This window comes from Mustelus asterias, chromosome 16 (assembly GCF_964213995.1).
Source record: "Mustelus asterias chromosome 16, sMusAst1.hap1.1, whole genome shotgun sequence".
In the NCBI taxonomy this organism is placed as follows: Eukaryota; Metazoa; Chordata; class Chondrichthyes; order Carcharhiniformes; family Triakidae; genus Mustelus; species Mustelus asterias.
In genome coordinates, this window is record NC_135816.1 from 94,425,910 (window position 1) to 94,445,060 (window position 19,151).

The 19,151-nt window shown below is 41.9% G+C and overlaps 1 protein-coding gene across 1 annotated transcript in view; it reads right to left on the minus strand.

Moving 5' to 3' along the window:
* The window catches only part of LOC144505304 (NACHT, LRR and PYD domains-containing protein 3-like), a 177,439-nt gene that overhangs the window by 12,348 nt on the left and 145,940 nt on the right, over positions 1 to 19,151 (minus strand). The window contains exons 11-12 of the mRNA XM_078231414.1: positions 15,232 to 15,418; positions 510 to 2,226 (exon numbers count right to left, since the gene is read on the minus strand). Of these exons, the coding sequence (XP_078087540.1) occupies positions 510 to 2,226; positions 15,232 to 15,418 (1,904 nt within the window). The remainder of the gene's footprint in view (positions 1 to 509; positions 2,227 to 15,231; positions 15,419 to 19,151) is intronic.

The following is a 19,151-nucleotide window of genomic DNA, read 5'->3' on the forward strand; positions in this document are numbered from 1 at the left end:
GGTAGTTTCTCAGTTTATGCCGTGACATTGTAGTTTGAAATGCTCTATCTGAAAGTGTACTGTAAAATCATTCAATACATTTTGAAATGCATTTGAACGAATGGCCGAAAGAGGAAAAGTTTATTTGCTGTGGAAACACTAAATGGAGTAATACCTTCAATGTGCTGAAAAGCACAGGATTGATTGCCTCCGTCTGGGCAGTCGGAGGCCGCAATTCTGCTATATACATGTTTTAAAATAAATTCTAATGTGCTTTGATTAAGGCAAAGTGGAATACATAGCAGTTTTTTCCAAAGGTACATGGGACATAAATATACACAAGATTCAGAAGTGATGTTCCCAACATGCAATCAGCTATGTTAAAAATGGGTGAGAGTTTCTTCAGGTATTATTCGAACATTCACGTTGATGTATGTTCTTACCCTTCAATTTAGCAGGAGCTAGCATGGCAGAAAATATCACAAAACCGGTAACACAGTTATTGATTAAATGTTAGTTAGCTGAATTACCTGAGATTTTTGATTTTATGCAGGACATCTTTTAGCTGCTTGATACCCTCGAGGTTTACATCACAAGTGCTGAGGTTAAGCTCTTCAATGATGTCAATGTCCATTAGTGACCTTGACAGAGCTGCATAATCAAATGGTTGAAGGTGACACTTTGTGAATTGCATACACTTTAACTGTGATAATGCGCCAATCGTCGTATTTCTCTCTCCAAATTCAAGAAGACAATGCAATAATTCTAAGAGCATTAATTGGCTTCGCTCATCTTGCAATTTATCTTCTAATTGTTTGCAGGTTTCTTGGAGCCAATTCGACGTAAGCGACTGTATTTCAACGGGCAAATCATTCAAGGGAGTCTCAAAAACATGAACAGAATGCCATGATGAGAGAGCAACAAGAAAGCGTAAAACCACCTGAAATCTGTCGTCGGTGCAATTTTGCCAGTCCTGCAGCAGCCGTATATGGCTATTTCCTGTTGCATTTCGAATTTTCATTAGTGCCGCAAAAAAGCCCTGCAAAACGGAATGTGCGAAAGCATACACAAAGTTACCTGGATGTTTGCCTGGAATCTGTATCATAATAACTGGGCTCAAAAGAGAATCTTGGAGATTGTGCTGCTTCAGTTGTCCTTCTTGAAATACAACAACAGTATTGCAAATTCCTTCGTAGGCCAATTCCCCAAATTTTAGAAATTCGCTCCATGAATCCTTTGTGGCATAGCTGCATCTCTCGAAAAGGCATGTGATGAAGGAGGAGAATACCTGTGCACTACGTACGAGTGGTGGCGTCGCAGCTCCTTTTGGCATGGGTTTTGCTGGTAAAGAACAAAGGAATGTGCAGTATAGAGGATTGAAGCAGAGGGCGTGCAACATTTCGTTATTCTCAATAGATTTCAATACTTCTGCAGCACAGTGTTCATCGCCAAAATACCGTTGAACAAATTGCGTTGTCTCATTGAAGCTGAATCCAAGGATTTCGGCAGTTAGATTTATTTGCGCCTTTGCTAACCTTTCTAGTTTCCAAGGTTGACTTGTAACCAGCATTGAACACCCTTTCAGCAACTGCCCCTTTAGAAGGCAGCGAAGGAGGTCAGATATTTTGCCATAGCACTTTGGGTGGAAATATTGATTTTGGGGATCTCTATCTCTTTCTGCATCGGTAAAATCGATGGTTGGCTGAATTTCATGAAAGTCATCAAATATAAACAAAATATTTCCTGGTTCGGACCACACATATTCCAGTTGGTTTTCCAAGTACGGGAATGAATTAAGTATCAGAGTATTCAGACATGTTTTTTCATCAATTGAATTCAATTGTCGCAGCTTAAAAGGAAAAACAAATTTATATTGTTGGTATATTTTCCCAATGGACCAGTCATGGATAATCTTCTGTAACATAGTACTTTTCCCAATTCCGATCGCACCAAATACGAAGGTGATGTCAGAGCATTCCGTTTTGGAGGATCTACTTCTCATTAACTGAGAGAGCTGAATTTCTTCGAGATCGTTCTTCAAGTTAACCTTCTGCAATTCTTCACGTTCTCTCCCTCGGGCTCTCAGTTCATTTTCCATAAGTTTTTGCGCACGAAGTGAAGAAACAATCGTGAGTTTAGTATACTTTTCATCTAAGAAATGGCTTCTGAATTCTTCTGTTCCTGTGGTTTTCATGATCATGATTCTGTTCCTTTTGCGAAGGCAGTATCTGTGCATTAGTTCTTCATCTTAAATAAATATAAACAACGTTATTGGTCTTGGTATGCTATTTTTAAAGAAAGAAAAACATCAACAAAAGTCTTCTACAGAACAAGCAAATAACATTGCATAACAAATGTTTAAAGCCATTTGCAAAAAAGAGGACGAGAATATGTATTCATCACTGTCTGGCACAACGTGCCAAAATAATATGGGCTATTGTAGTATTTGGAGTCGATGGTAGCCATGATGTGGAGATGCTGGCGTTGGACTGGGGTGGGCACAGTAAGAAGTCTCACAACATTAACTTCAGACTTACCTGATGAAGGAGCATCAGTCCGAAACCTTGTGATTCCAAATAAACGTTTTGGATTTTAACCTGTTGTTGTGAGATTGCTTAATGTACTATTAGGAAGCAGTGTTTTAATTTCAACGTATCATTTTTAACATTTCAGAATCAATTATTGTATATTACATAGCATAGACACAGGGAACCTTAGTTTCTTAAACAGGCCTAACATTGTTACAGCACGGAAATGCAATGGAACTGGAATACTGAAGATGATTGAAAATCCTCCATTTAAATCCAGAGACTGCGGGTAATTGTTGCATTTTATCAGCACCCTCTCTAAAATGAACGCTAGTTTTGAAAGAAAACGTTGGCAACTCTTGCAAGTGCTTCCATTTTCCACCATTTTTGCGTACTAGAAAGATAACATACAAATGAACGCTCATAAGCAATTATTACGATTGCAGAATGATTTCTAAAAATAATAAGAATACGTTAGAAATAGTCAAACTAGTTATTTTTTAACATTAGTTGCGGAGTAAGACATAAAGTTAACGCGTGTGCTCTATTGAACCTTCATCACAATAGTTAAACGTTTGACGTGTCATAGGTTTGAGAATATAAAAGGGGCGACAGTAGGAGGAATCGAACGGGAGAATCTATGAAAGCGTGGGATGCAGAGCGTGTAACTGACAAACAATTCCATGTGCAATGCCAAGTGTTCCGTGCTATAAAAGTTAACAAACAGCATGCGTGCCTGACCGGCAGTAAAGCAACATCCTGAGTGCATGGTATTTGAAAGAGAAAAGAAGGAAGACGACAGAATAGCAATGAAGGAATGAAATAGGGGCTGATAACATCGGTTTAAAATCACGAAAATGGGCTGAATTCAGAAATGATAGTGTTCCCAGTCGAATTACGAAACATTCCTCGTTCCTTAAAATCGTGGCAAAGGAATACGTGGAATATTTCACCAACTAAAGTCAGAAAAGAGAGGAAAGGAAGCATTTAGGGGTGGATATGAAAGGTAGGATAGCTCTAGGATCTGTAGAAATAGTAAAGGAAAGAGTTTATAAAGGCAGACGTGAGTACAATATGGCAGGAGCATATGCATCGTCAAACTTGGCATTACGTTTATGGAATTAATCCTGAGATAAAAGTACGAATTTAGTAGAAGTCTTACTTTGACGTTGGAGCTCATTGCGGGAAGATCGGCCAAGAGACAATACTCCTGAAATCCCTACAAAGAATAATCCGATGCTAATTAGTTGGGTCACGTTCAAGGACTGAAGTATGAGGTGGGAGGAAGCATCAGAGAGCACGCTCTCTGCATCTCCGAGTTAGAGTTTGGCATATCAGTCCGCAATGGCATTGCCATGATCAACATGCGTCACGATGATAATGAGAGGGGTTGAACTGGAAAACGGCAGTGAACTGTCGTTCCTTCACTGTCATTTTGCCAAGCATTTTGTAGCATGCTTCTTAAAAGCATTCTCGAAATAACTGCACCAGGCGGGCTGCAAACGGTTCTACTATGGCATCAAGGAATGGATGAATGTATTTCTTTAAAAAAAACGAAACATTGGAAGCATTAGAAACGGCAGCCCACCATGTTAGAATGAACAGATCGGGGCCAACATCGCTTGTTATGAAGGTTACATAACTATTTCCACGAATGTACATACACATCCGTCAGTAACAGAAAAAAAGTCCTTCAAAGCCGACATCCCAGGACTTTCCTTCATCGGTGAAAAAGAGTTTCCCGTTTTAGCGCTCCCCATTCAGCTGTAACATCGTCCCGCTGAAGCTTCCAGGACTAATGGAGCCGCTGGCCAGTTGGATTGCCCTGCTTTAGCAGATAGCGGGATCTCTGCACAGTGTGATGAAGCCTCATGCGCCCTTCCGTGCTTAAACGTCGACCAGTCGATTTCCTCCTTCCGGATTATTTTTTCTCATGCGACATTCGTCAGCCCCGTTGCCCTGCTCTCAGTATTGTTCAAGACAGGAAGTGGAAGGTCGTGTATGTGAAAATTCACCGAAACGGCAAACATTGACAGCAGTGATAGGATAGAGGAAACAAAGGCAAAGAAGGATTCAAATAAATGCGAGTACAAATTATCTTCCATACGTGCAACGGGATAAAAATATACAGAAAATTGTATTTTTTAGCGCTTCGTCATTAAATGGTATGTTGATGGGAGCAGGTTTCTTTCGACCAACTTATCCCGACTTTCATCAGCTTTCTTTTTCCAGTGATGCATCTATTAACCTATGCATTGCCAGAAGCCCCACAACGCTTTTTCAAACTAACATCCTAACAAACGTGTTCAATATTAGGACCTTCCTATAATGCGGTGAGCAGAATTGGATCCAGTATTCGGGTTTAAAATAAAATCTTGTTCACTTGTCGAATAATCCCGCTTTCGTGTACAAAAACATATATATCGGAAATGTAAGATCACGCACACATTGGTAACCGACATTTGAATATGTGCTCTGAAAGAACTGTGCAGATGATGCCCGTTCAGTCTTTCCTTACATGCTCATATGTGAATTATTATTTATCCATTTCCGGTCCCTTCCGTTCGACAATGTGCATTGCAAGGCACATCGCTGGAACGCATTCAAACATATGCATCATTCCCTATCTTCGACGCTGCATGATATTTTGAATATTCACAGGTGGAATGTGGCAAAATGACATTAATTGTCCAGCCGCAGTTGCTATTGAGAAGGTCGTAGTGAGCTACATTCTTAAACAGTAGTGGTCCCTAAGGTGTCTGTACACGTTCAGTGCAGCGAGGGAAGGAGGCCCAGACGTTTGAACCTACGGTATTTAAGGAACGGTGTTATGTTTCGAACTCAGGAAGATGAATGACTTGGAAGGGAAGCTCCAGGTGGTGGCGTTCTCAAGGATCTTCTGTTCTTGTCGTTCAAAGTGATAATGGTCGTGGATTTTGAAGGTGCTGCCTGAGGAATCTTGGTGAATTCCTGCATTGCATCTTGTACATAGATCATAGAACATAGAACATAGAACAGTACAGCACAGAACAAGCCCTTCGGCCCACGATGTTGTGCCGAGCTTTATCTGAAACCAAGATCAAGCTATCCCACTCCCTATCATCCTGGTGTGGTCCATGTGCCTATCCAATAACCGCTTAAATGTTCCTAAAGTGTCTGACTCCACTATCACTGCAGGCAGTCCATTCCACACCCCAACCACTCGCTGCGTAAAGAACCTACCTCTGATATCCTTCCTGTATCTCCCACCACGAACCCTATAGTTATGCCCCCTTGTAATAGCTCCATCCACCCGAGGAAATAGTCTTTGAACGTTCACTCTATCTATCCCCTTCATCATTTTATAAACCTCTATTAAGTCTCCCCTCAGCCTCCTCCGCTCCAGAGAGAACAGCCCTAGCTCCCTCAACCTTTCCTCATAAGACCTACCCTCCAAACCAGGCAGCATCCTGGTAAATCTCCTCTGCACTCTTTCCAGCGCTTCCACATCCTTCTTATAGTGAGGTGACCAGAACTGCACACAATATTCCAAATGTGGCCTCACCAAGGTCCTGTACAGTTGCAGCATAACCCCACGGCTCTTAAACTCCAACCCCCTGTTAATAAAAGCTAACACACTACAGGCCTTCTTCACAGCTCTATCCACTTGAGTGGCAACCTTTAGAGATCTGCGGATATGGACCCCAAGATCTCTCTGTTCCTCCACAGTCTTCAGAACCCTACCTTTGACCCTGTAATCCACATTTAAATTAGTCCCACCAAAATGAATCATCTCACATTTATCAGGATTAAACTCCATTTGCCATTTTTCAGCCCAGCTTTGCATCCTATCTATGTCTCTTTGCAGCCTACGACAGCCCTCCACCTCATCCACTACTCCACCAATCTTGGTGTCATCAGCAAATTTACTGATCCACCCTTCAGCCCCCTCCTCTAAGTCATTAATAAAAATCACAAAGAGCAGAGGACCAAGCACTGATCCCTGCGGCACTCCGCTAGCAACCTGCCTCCAATCCGAAAATTTTCCATCCACCACCACCCTCTGTCTTCGATCAGACAGCCAGTTACCTATCCAATCGGCCAACTTTCCCTCTATCCCAAAACTCCTCACTTTCATCATAAGCCGACCATGGGGGACCTTATCAAACGCCTTACTAAAATCCATGTATATGACATCAACTGCCCTACCTTCATCAACACACTTAGTTACCTCCTCAAAAAATTCTATCAAATTTGTGAGGCACGACTTGCCCTTCACGAATCCGTGCTGACTATCCCGGATTAATCCGCATCTTTCTAAATGGTCGTAAATCCCATCACTAAAGACCTTTTCCAGCAATTTACCAACCACCGAAGTAAGACTAACCGGTCTATAATTACCAGGGTCATTTCTATTCCCTTTCTTAAACAGAGGAACAACATTCGCCATTCTCCAGTCCTCAGGCACCATCCCCGTGGACAACGAGGACCCAAATATCAAAGCCAAAGGCTCTGCAATCTCATCCCTTGCCTCCCAAAGAATCCTAGGATACATTTCATCAGGCCCAGGGGACTTATCGACCATCAGTTTATTCAAAACTGCCAGGACATCCTCCCTCCGAACATCTATTTCCTCCAGCCTATCAGCCTGTAACACCTTCTCTTCCTCAAAAACATGGCCCCTCTCCTTGGTGAACACTGAAGAAAAGTATTCATTCATCACCTCGCCTATCTCTACTGACTCCATACACAAGTTCCCACTACTGTCCTTGACCGGCCCTAACCTCACCCTGGTCATTCTTTTATTCCTCACATAAGAGTAAAGAGCCTTGGGGTTTTCCTTGATCCGACCCGCCAAGGACTTCTCGTGTCCCCTCCTAGCTCTCCTAAGCCCCTTTTTCAGCTCATTCCTTGCTAACTTGTAACCCTCAATCGAGCCATCTGAACCTTATTTTCTCATCCTTGTAGCTAACACACACAGCTGCCGCGGGCGGTTTGGAGGTCCTGCGAGTGATTTTGTTTTGTAAAAAAGTAGCAATCGAACGGGCAGCTTTGCACTGGATTGTGTCAAGCCTCTCGAGTTCTGCTGAAGCTGCACTCATCCAGGCAAGTTGACAGAAGTCCATTACACTACTGAATTGTGCCTAGCAGAATGTGGAGAGGATTTGGGGAGTCAGAGGTTAGTTACTCGCTGCAGGATTCCGAGACATTGACCTGCTCTGGAAGCCAGACTGTTATATGGCAAGATCAGTTTAGTTTCTTGTGAATGGAACCCGCAGGATGTTGATGGTACATAACTCATCGATTATAATGCCACTGCATGTTAAGGGGTTATCGTTGGATCATTACATTTCGGAGATGGCCGTTGCATGGACATGTGCGCCCACCGTGAATGTTAAGTATCACTTGCCACTCCGTACCAGGCTATTGTCCAGGTTTTGCTGCATTTGGACATGGATTGCTTCAGTATCTAAGGCGTCACGAATGATATTCTGCTTTGTGCCATCATCAGCGAATATTTCCACTTCTGATATAGCGTCATCGATGAAGCAGCTGAAGATGTTTGGGTCCAGACCACTAACCAGGAATTTCTGCAATGATGTCCTGCAGGTATAATGATTGGTCTCCGTTTACCACAAACATCTTTCTTTGTGTCATGTATGACTCCCATCAGCGGAGGGTTTTTCCACCGAAACCAATTGACTAGTTTTCCTAGGGCTCCATTCGGTAAGATGATGTCAAATGTTGTTTCGATGTCATTGACATTGACTCTTACCTCACCTCTGGCATTTAGCTCTTTTCTCAATTTTTGAGGCAAATCTTCAGTGAAGTATGGATCTGAGTGACACTGGGGGAAGTGAAACAGTACGTCTTTGTGCAGTTTATTGCTGAGGAAATGTTTATAGCATTGCTGATGACTCTTTCCATCATTTTCCTGATGATCGAGTGTAGACTGATTGTGTGATAATTTGCCAGGTTGCATTCACCTGTCTCTTGTGTACATTAGATACCTGGACAATGTTCCACAATGTCGGGAAAATGTCACTATTGTCGTTGTACTGGAACAGCTTGGTTAGGGGCGTGGAAAATTGTGGAGCACAAGCAGTCAGTACTGTTCCCGGAATATTTTCAGTTTCCACGGGCGTTGTAATATCCAGAGCGTTCAGGCGTTCCGATATATGGTGTGGAGTCAAGCAAATTAGCTGAAGACTCACATCAGATCCTAACTGCATATGATATGGGAGCAGACTTAGGTCATTCGGCCCATCGAGCCTGTGTGACCATTCAATCATGGCTGATAATTTCTCAACCACATTTTTACGTTTTCTTTACCCCTAAGCCATGGTGCCTTCGCTAATCAAGATCCTATCTTCTCTGTCTTAAATTCATTCAATGGTCTGGCCTCCACAGCCTTTTTTGGCAATGAATTCCAAAGATTTACTATCCGCTGGCTGAATGAATTCCTCCTCATCCCAGCTCTACAGGGTCATCCCTTTTCTCTGAGGCTTTGCCCTCCAGTTCCAGTCTCTTCGACTAATGGACACATCTTCACAGGCCCACTCTATCCAGGCATTTCACTGTTCTGTAAGTTTAAATGAGATCCATGCTCCCTCCATCTTTCTATACTCCACAGAGTACAAACCCAGAGTCCTCATATGTTCCTGATACGTCAAGATTTTCATTCCTCACATCATTCTTGTTATCCTCCTCTGTGCATTATCCAAGCACTGCAGAGTTTCCTTACATACGCCAAAATGCTCGCAATATTCTAAATGTGGTCTCACCAGAGCCTTGTAAAGACTAAGCAGTGCATCACTGCATTTATATTCAAGTCCACTCAAAATGAATGTTAATATTGCATTTGCTTTCCTTACTACCACATCAACCTGCAAGTCAACCACAAGGGAATACTGAGCTGAAACTTGCAATATCCTTTGTCCTTCCGATTTCTGAATTCTCTCCCTTTTTTTTAGAAAATATTCGACGCCTCTATTCTTCCTACCAAAGTAGATTACCTCATACTTTCCAACACTGTATTCCATCTGACACTTCATTGCTCACTCTCCTAATCTATCCATGCCCTTCCGCAGCCTCTCCACCTCTTCAATATCACCCGTCCATCTACCTGTCTTTTTTATTATTTGAAAACTAGCCGCAATGCCCCCAGCTAATTCACATTGATCATCCATGTAGAGTGAAATGTTGTGATCCCAACACTGACCCCTGAAGAACTGCACTAATCACCGGCTGCCATTCTGAAAAAGAACCATTTATCTCCACTCTACCAGTCAGCCAATCTTCTATCCATGCTGGTACCTTGCCGTTGACACCATTGACTCTTATTTTACTCAGCAGCCTCCTGTATTGCACTTTCTCAAAGGACTTCTCGAAATTGAAGTAGGTAACACCCATTTACTCTCCTTCTGCTAACCCGCTCGTTACCTCCTCAAATAATCTTAAACGACCTGACAGGCATGACTGCCGCTTGACTTCGTCCCATCTTACCATGTACTCCCAAATATTCTGAAATCTCATCCTTAATAATGGACTGTAAAATCATACCAACGATCGACGTCATATTTACCAGCCTCCAATTTCCCGTTTTTTAAAAACCTTTTTGTCTTTTATCTAACATCGGTGTTACATTAATGAGTATTCAGTCCTTTGCGACCCTCCCTGACTCCAGTGATTCTCGAAAGATCACCACTACGGCCTCCACTATAGCTTCAGCCATCTCCTTCAGAACTCTGGATTCAGAACTCTGGAGTGAAGTCCATCTGCTCCTGGAAATTTATCCATCTTCTGATCATTCAACTTCCCGAGCAACTTCGCCTTTGTAATGGACACCATGCACAATTCTGACCCCTGAATCTCTTGAAGTTTTGCGATGTTATTGGTGTCTTCCAGCGTGAAGACTGATACAAGGTACCTATTCAGATCCTCCAGTATTTATTTATTCTCCATTATTAGCTCTTCAGCGTCATTTTTCAGCGATCCAATGCCCACTCTTGCCTTTCACAAAGCAGGTCCCTTAATTATTTTTTATTTGTCCTCTGTTGGTTTTTATAGGCTTCCGATTCCCCGGATTTCCCAGTAATTGTCGCTACAATGCATGCTTTCTCTTTTGCTTTTGTGTTATCATTGGATTCACTCGTCAGCCATGGTTGCCTCATCCTCCCTTCTTCTTCATGGGATAACATTTTGCTGTGTTTCCTGAACTACTCCTTGAACGTTCGCCATTGCTATTGCACCGTCTTCCTGCTAGGCTTCTCTCCCAGTCAAATCTGGCTCGCTCCTCCCTCATTTCTCTGTACTCGCCTCCAGTCAACTGTAACCTTTTACATCTGATTCCAACGTCTCTTTCTTAAACTGCAAGGTTAATCCCATCAGATTATGGTTATTACCACCCAAGGGAACGTTCACATTAAGATCCCTTATCAAGGCTGCCTCACTACACATCAGCAAATCCAGCATTGCCTGTTCTGTAATAGGCTCCACCACAAGCTGCTCCAAAAATGCATCTCGTTTTCATTCCAGGAATTCATTTTCTTCGGCTCCACGAACAGCATGATTTACCCAGATCACTTTAAACATGCATTTCTTGCACACATTTTTTACCTTCTGGTTCATCTGATGCCCCACATCCTGAGTACTGCCTAGTGGGGCTGCACATAACTCCCATTGCGGTATGTTTATCTTTGCGGTTCCTCAACCTTACCCACACCTTCTATTTTCTTTTTTTTGGACCCTACAATGCTTATTGCTATCGATTTCAGTTCATGTCTTACTAACAAGGCAACCCCACCCCCCTGCCCATCTGTCTGTCTTCGATAGGAGGTGTATCATTGGATGTTTAGCTACCTGCCCCGATCCTCCTGCAGCCACGTCTCTGGGACGCCCACAACATTGTACCTGTCAATTTCAATCTGTGCTGCCAGTTCGTTTGCCATATCAAGCATATGATTGGAAATGAATTATTATGTAAACATACAATTTATTGTCCTATCTTGGCTCTTGCACCGTACTTTAAGAGAGTTCAAATTTATTGCGCTGTTCTGTAATTTTCGAAATAGGTGTGTTACTGATAGGTATGAGTGTGATTTTGAATTCACCGGGACAATGAGGCTTTTTATTTCCAAAAATGCCAAATCTCAGTAATCCATATGGTTAGCCTGCAACCCTCAATGTTATTGCTGGCGAGGTTAACCTGACAAAATAATTGTAGCAGTTTTATGGCCATCATGATACCCATCCCATTGTCCAGACTGTGAAGAATCCATCGCAGATTTTTACGGTGTTTAAGTAGAGGAACCTGCAAATGGCAGGCAGTGAATACGATATCCAAAACAGACATTTGAAGGAAAATTAATCAGACATTTTAGAACACATTTGAAATGTTAGAATTCAGACAGTTGAACTTTAAAACGCATTTCATATAATCATGTTAAGGGGAGCCCTTGCAATGTCACCAAGAGAAACTGTTCAATCTTTAGATAAAAAGAACAAGTAATAATGTTAGCTCTGCTGTATGCAATAGATAATTCGTTTATATTTTCTCAATGTTGTCTATTGGTAGTTTCTAATCAACAAAAATATTGCTGGATAATGTTTGTTTTTTGCTTTAATTTTCAGTGGAAATACTAAAGACAATGGAGGCTATCGGATCGTTATGACTTCCAATTTCATCGCAGATTTTGTGTCATGACGTCAAATTTCTCCTCAGGTTTTGTAGGAAAAAAGGTTATGGACTAGAATGGTGACCATCACACCACCTCGCCTTGGAGACCGACGCAAGGGACATTTGTTATCGGGAAAATTACTCACTGCGGACACCATAGACATCCAGTGTTCGTTTCCAAATTATCACAATAAACAAGTGTTTTGTTTTAATTGAACAGCCCAGGGAATCAACAGATAGATATATTTGTGGAGCAATAAACGGGCTATTGTTTTGAGAGGAGGATGATTTGCTGTGGTATTCACAAACAAGCTGCGTGTCAGAGTTAGTTTTTGTTCTAAATCAAAGATTGCAATGGAACGGGAATATTTCATATCTGAGGAGCAGAACAACATAGTTGTGGGCCTTGCTGGTAATAAACACATATGATGTGCTAGGGTTAGGGGATTGATTTTCTGACCACAGAAAATGTTAAACACGTTTGGCATGAATTGGTTAATCTGGTGGGGAGCCACATGTAACTCTGGACCTGTTCTTGCGATGCACCCCTCAGTGACAGCATGTGCGGATTAAGTGCATTGGCCATGTTAAATCGCCCCTTTTTGTCCGGGGATAGGTAGGTTAGAGGGCTTTTTGCTGAGTAAATGCATTTGTTTGCGGGGATAGGGCCGAGGGGGGATTGTTGTCGGTGCAGCATCGATGGGCTGAATGACCTCCTGCTGCGCTGTAGAGACTTGGGAGCTACTTCTCGATTGTGCCTGCCGATCAATGCAAAAGCAACCTGTATTTCGTTTGGTGTTCCATTTTAATTAATGTTTAATTTGTGTGAAAATCAATTGATTCCTTGCTGAATATGTCCTGTAACGTTAAGTATTGAGCTGTGATATTTTTCTTCCACAGCGGAAGACTTCATCCATTTATAAAGCTTATCGGTTTTTCTTCTATGGTGACATCAAAAACAATTGCAAATACATTTGCGACTGTCATTTTCCTGTGAAATCTGTAAGATATTTCGCAGTGGGCCAAGATGTGTTCGGCTACGTGCAGGGTTTTACTGTTTAACAAAATGTTTCCCCATGCATAACTCAATTCCTAATCTGCATTTCTTGAATTTTCTGAAATTCACAAGCACTGTAGTTTTACTGACAGTACATCGACAAATTGTGTATCTGTATGAGCAAGGCATTGATATAATTCACGTGGCCGAGGCGTTCATACAGTTTAACGCTCATATCGAGCATGCACAGTATTTTACAGTTAATCGTCCTACATGTAGATTTGCACATTTAAAACATAGCATGGTTGGGTGCATAGGGTGATCGGTTTAAACTCAAAACGTCTCGCAATATGAATGATGATAGTTTCGCTTTGAAGTAGATGAACACATAATGAGATCCAAAAAGAGGCGAGGCTAATGAAGCTGGGGCTGTTTCCCTTCGATCAAGAAAACGGGTTTAAGAGGAACCCGACAGAGCTGCACAAAATTATAAGCGACGGGCAAAGGGTAGATGGGACGAAATAGTTATCTTTAGCAGTTGGGTCAAAAACAAAATGGCTTCAATTTGCGATGAGCGATATGGTATTTAGTGGGGGTTTTAGGAATGATCCTTTTCACTTCCCGGTTGATGGGAAACTGGAACTCGTTGTCTGAAATTCATGTAGGGGCCGGAAATCTCACAACTCTTCAGAATCACTGAGCTGAATACTATAAACGGTATCACAACAAGGCTACCGACCAAGTGCTGGAAATTAGGATCGGAATGCATAGGCGATTAATGGAAGGTGCAGACCCGATTGGCCACAGTGCTTACGTTTGTGCTGTAAAACTCGATGACTCGACGACTCTAATGCAAAGGGCACAAAATATTATTCCACCTCTCCAGTCACATTGAAATATCGGAAGGGAATCTTAATTTGATCACATAACGGAGAATCGTGTGAAAACACCACTTATGAAATTGACCTAAAAGTGAATTGCTTTTTTGATTGCTTATAACAAGTCCTATCGAATATTCATAAAAGCAAATTACTGCAGATGCTGGAGCCTGAAAACAAAACTGAAAACGCTGGAAAATCTCAGCAGGCCTGGAAGGATTTAAAAGAGCTGGTGCTTCGAGACCAGATGACTCTTTGACACAGCTGAAAGGCATAGAAAGTGGAAAAACTTTATACCGTAGGGTGAGGGAATGAAAGATGCACCTTCACCACAGAAAGAAGGAGAAAGGCTACTAATGGGATTCCATAGAGATTGTAGAAGGTGTGAATGGCCAAACGGCAGAGGAACTGAAATTAGAGGGTAGGCTGTGACCGATGAAGATGCTGCGGAGGTGGGGCGGGGGCGGCGGGGGGGTTAGATGGGTGGGAGAGAATTACAATTTACAAAAAAGTGGAAAGGAGAAGCAAAGGGAGGGGAAAGGTAAGGGAATTGGGTAAGATGGGGGAAAGAGTGGGGGGGGGTGCGGAAGTAGAGAAAGACAATAAATAAACGTAGAAAATAGTTAAAAATGAAATGAAATGAAAACAAACTGTTCGAGATGAGGTGGAGCTAATAGTTTGAAGTTATTGAATTCGATGTTGAGACCGGAAGGCTGCAACGTGCCGAGCCATGCTCCTGCAGTTTGCGTTGAACATTGCAGCAGGCCAAAGACAGACATACGGGCATGGGAATAGGATCGTATTTTAAAATGGCAAGCAACGGGAAAGTCAGGGTCCTGATTGCGCACAGACCGAAGGTGCTCAGCAAAGTGATCACCCAGTGCACGTTTGGCCTCTCTTATATGAAGCAGAACACGTTGGGAGCAGCAAATGCAATAGACCAAACTGAAAGAGGGGCAAGTGTAACGCTGTTTAACTTGGAATGAGTGATTTGGACCTTGGATGGTAAGCATGGAAGAGGTAAAGGGACAATGTTACAGCTCCTGCGACTGCATGGGAAAGTGTCATCGGTGATGGGAGAGATATTGGGTATTGTGGAGGAATAGACTCGGACTGGACATCGAATATTCAGTGGCACGTACTTCAATGCATTTTATGTATTCCTGTTGCTACTTTTTGGTTATCACATACCGCTTTTCTCTTCTCCTACGTCATATATTTCGCGCAATGCAGCATTCAGTTGTGGTTTGCTGATCTGCCATTCAAGAAATATTCTCCAGATTTTTCTTTGTTCCCGAGGTCCCTTTTCCAACAGCGTATTGAAAATAAACTGGCAAACCTCTTTTCTTCGATTACGTCCAAGAAGTTCACGGATTTTCTGAAGATCAAAGATATTATTTTCGTGATTAGAATAATAATGCAGAAATTTGAACCGAACAGATTCTCTCTCTCTTTCTCTTTCAATTTCTCTCTCTCTCTCTCTCCCTCTCCTTCTCTTGCGCTCAAACTCTCTCGCTCCCTTCTTCTCATTTAACGAAACATGAACAGTTAAGCCTTGAGGATACACCAACCATGTTCAAAATTCAGGAAGAAAGCAAAATCATAATTGATTTACTTATTGAGATTTTAGAAGATATGCTTGTATGTTTTATACAACTCCAGATTTTTCATGCATTGTTTTGTGGGCATTTTTTACTTCTGCTCCCGATAATGCCTCACTATGTTCTTCAGTCCACTGCACCTTGCTGCTTTCCTATCAATGCTAGGATTTCGACAATAGCTCCATTCATATGTTTGCATGCCCTTCTGCTTTCAGAGGCTGAACAAACTGAGACACGAATCACTTCGGCTTTAACGGGTTTGCCACCTTTCGATTTATTATTTTTAGTAATTTACACCTGTGGTCTGGCCACCATTCATTGCCCATCACGAACTGCGTTTGGGAAGATGCTGAGGAACTGTCTTCTTGAACCGCTCAAGACTATGAAATTTTGGTATACCCACGAACAGTAAGTCTCGGTGGATCTCCGAAATGTCCACACAGCGAAGCTGGAGGAACAACGATGTATTTTCAAGTCAGGATGGTGAGTCAATGGGAAGGGAAGTGACAAGTAGTGCTGTTTTCAAATATTGCCTGCTCTGTCCTTCGAGAAAGTAGTTGTCCTGGGTTTGGAAGGTGATATCTAAGGAGCCTTGGTGAGTTTCTGCAGTGCTGTTTGTTGATAGCGCAAACAAGCGTTACTGTGCATCGACCCTGGAGGGAGGGCATTTTTGAGAAAATCAGAGGTAATTCTTCAGCTTAGCTCCACAACTCATGCAAAGTTATTTCACAAATGATGCTGCCATTAATTCTCAAGAAGAGCTCATTAAACATAATCAGATCAATACTGGGGCGGCACGGTGCAATAGTGGGTGGCACTGCTGCCTCACAGCGCCAGGGGCCCGGGTTCAATTCCCGGCTTAGGCCACTGTCTGTGTGGAGTTTGCACGTTCTCCCCGTGTCTACGATTTCCTCCTACATTCTGAAAGATGTGCTTGGTAGATGCATTGACCCGAACAGCGGCTGGACTGTGGCGACTAAGGGAATTCTACAGTAACTTCATTGCAGTGTTAGTGTAAGCCTTACTTGTGACGAATAAATAAAATTTAAAACTTTTTACTGTTATTTTTCCGTTAAAAAATCACGGACAAAAGCAATTTATTGTTTATTGGTCCAAGCTGGATTGTTTTGTCACAATTGAAGTACAATCAGAATGTGTAGTGTGATGTGTTCTATTTGTACAGACACCAGACGTAGCAACATGAAAAACAAGCACTCGTTGAAGGACGAGATTAGAATGATCAATGGATCCCGAATCAGAGTTGATATTTCAACCCAATAGTAGTTCTTCAAAACTTAATTGTGCATGGTGATGCGCGATTAATTCACTCGGGAGGCTGGATCGTACCCGGAAAATAAAGGCTTTTATTTGTAACAAGAATGGAGCATACGGCTTAACAATACAATGCCAGACTAAAGGGTCACTAGGCAGTGCAGTGACCTTTATACTCCTGTAGGTAGGCGGAGCCAACTGGAGTGTACCACAGAACAATACCAACAGGTGGAACATCCCTACCCTAACCCCAACAGTAACAAGAGTAACATATGTACAAGTTCCCATAGTGATAACCATCTATGGTTCACCACACATGGTATATGATCTTTCGTTTCTGGTTGAAAAAATATAGGGCGTGATAGGGAGAAGATAAGTTAAAACCATGTCGAGGTTGTAGTCGGTTATAGTGTATATGTGGTTGGATGCGGGGTCAAAAATCCCATGGAATACGTCGAAAATTGAGCAACTATAGTTGTTTCCAGCCGCAAAGCATTCTTCCATAATAGGCGTTAATAGCCACCAGAATTAAAATAGCAGAATATGTTAATCATCACCATTTCAAAGTTAAACTGAGTCACAGAATTGTTAAGGTACAGATGGAGACCATTGGGCCCATTTGATGTCGGCTCCATCTCTTCCAAAGGAGCATTATGATTCAATGCCATTCCACTGCCTTTTCCCCTCAATCCTGAATACTTCTCAATATCGGGATTGATGTCCGAATCCGAGTATTTACCAGAGTGTCTGGGGAAGTTTAAACATAGATTGGCAGAGGGATTCTAAACTATGCAAGCTGACACGGGACAGAGAAACAATGACAGTGATGAATGTGAGAACAAAAAACGCAAACACGGTAGATAGGGTGATCAAGAGAGAAATGTGAATAGTGTCACAGTGCAAAGGAAAGTTGAGATGAATACAAATTGTGAAAACGAATGAATAAAGGCACTGCATCTTACTGCATGAAACATTTGGAATAAGGTCAAAGAACTGGCATAGCAAATTGAGGTAAATGATACAATCTCATCGACACTACGGAGACATGGCTTAAAGAAGATAAAAAGTGGAAACTTAATATCGAGGTACATTTGAGCATCTGGAAGCTCAGGAATGAATGAAAAACGTGTTGGACAGCACTGATGGTGACAGACGAACTTAGGTCAATTATGCCAGATGAAATAAACTCGCATGACGTGGAATCAATTTTGTTGTGATGATGAACAGTAAGGGATAAAAGAATCATAATTAACCCCCAAACAGTAGCCATAATATGCTAAAGTGGATAAATCAGCAAATAATACGGGCATGAACAAATAACTGACTGATACATATCGTTGACATTAATATTCATTATGCTTGAGGCAATCACGTTAGAAAGGGTAGCGAAGGTAACGAATTGAACAAGTGCATTCAGGATAGCCGGATAGAGCAAGATTTAATGGAGCCAACAAAAGAACAGACTAGATTGGAACTTGTAATGGTTTCTGAGACAGGTTTAATATATGGCTTCAAAGTAAAGGATCATCTTGGAATTAGTGATCGTGACATGGTACTATTTAATACAAAGCTGCAATTGAGAAAATTGCGTTAGAAATAATTGTGTTCAATTTAATTAAAGAGAATTACAATGAAATGTGGTTAGAGTTAGCTAAAGAGGACTGAGTGGATAGCATGAAAGACAGTAAGCAACCAGTGGCAGATATTTTAGGAGGCAATTCGCGACTCTCTACTAAAAAATATGCCAAAGAAAGAAAGGATTGTAGGAGAGGTAGAAACGAACCATAACTGAATAAAGAAGTAGAGTATGAATTTGAAGAAAAAATACTTATGTAGGAATAGGTCAGTGATATTCCCAAAGACTGGGATGAATTCAGAATCCAGTGAAGCAGGACTGAAAAGATATTGAAGGGAGAGAACATAAATTATGAGGGCAAACTACCAAGGAAAATTAAAAAAAACTGAACATAACACCTTATCTCATATATCCAAAGGAACACAGGGAACACACCCCATTAGAGAATCGATCTGTGGGAGATGGCCATGGGGAAACAAGTAAATGGCAGAGAGGTTAAATAGACGTTTTGCATCATTCTTTACGGTCTAAAATACTAAATTATATGGGGAGGAACTGAGTTACATAACCGTCATGATATAAGAGGCATTAGACAAACCGGTGGGGCAAAAGGCAGCTAAGTAAAGTGGCCCTCATGACTTACATCCTGAAACCCTGCAAGA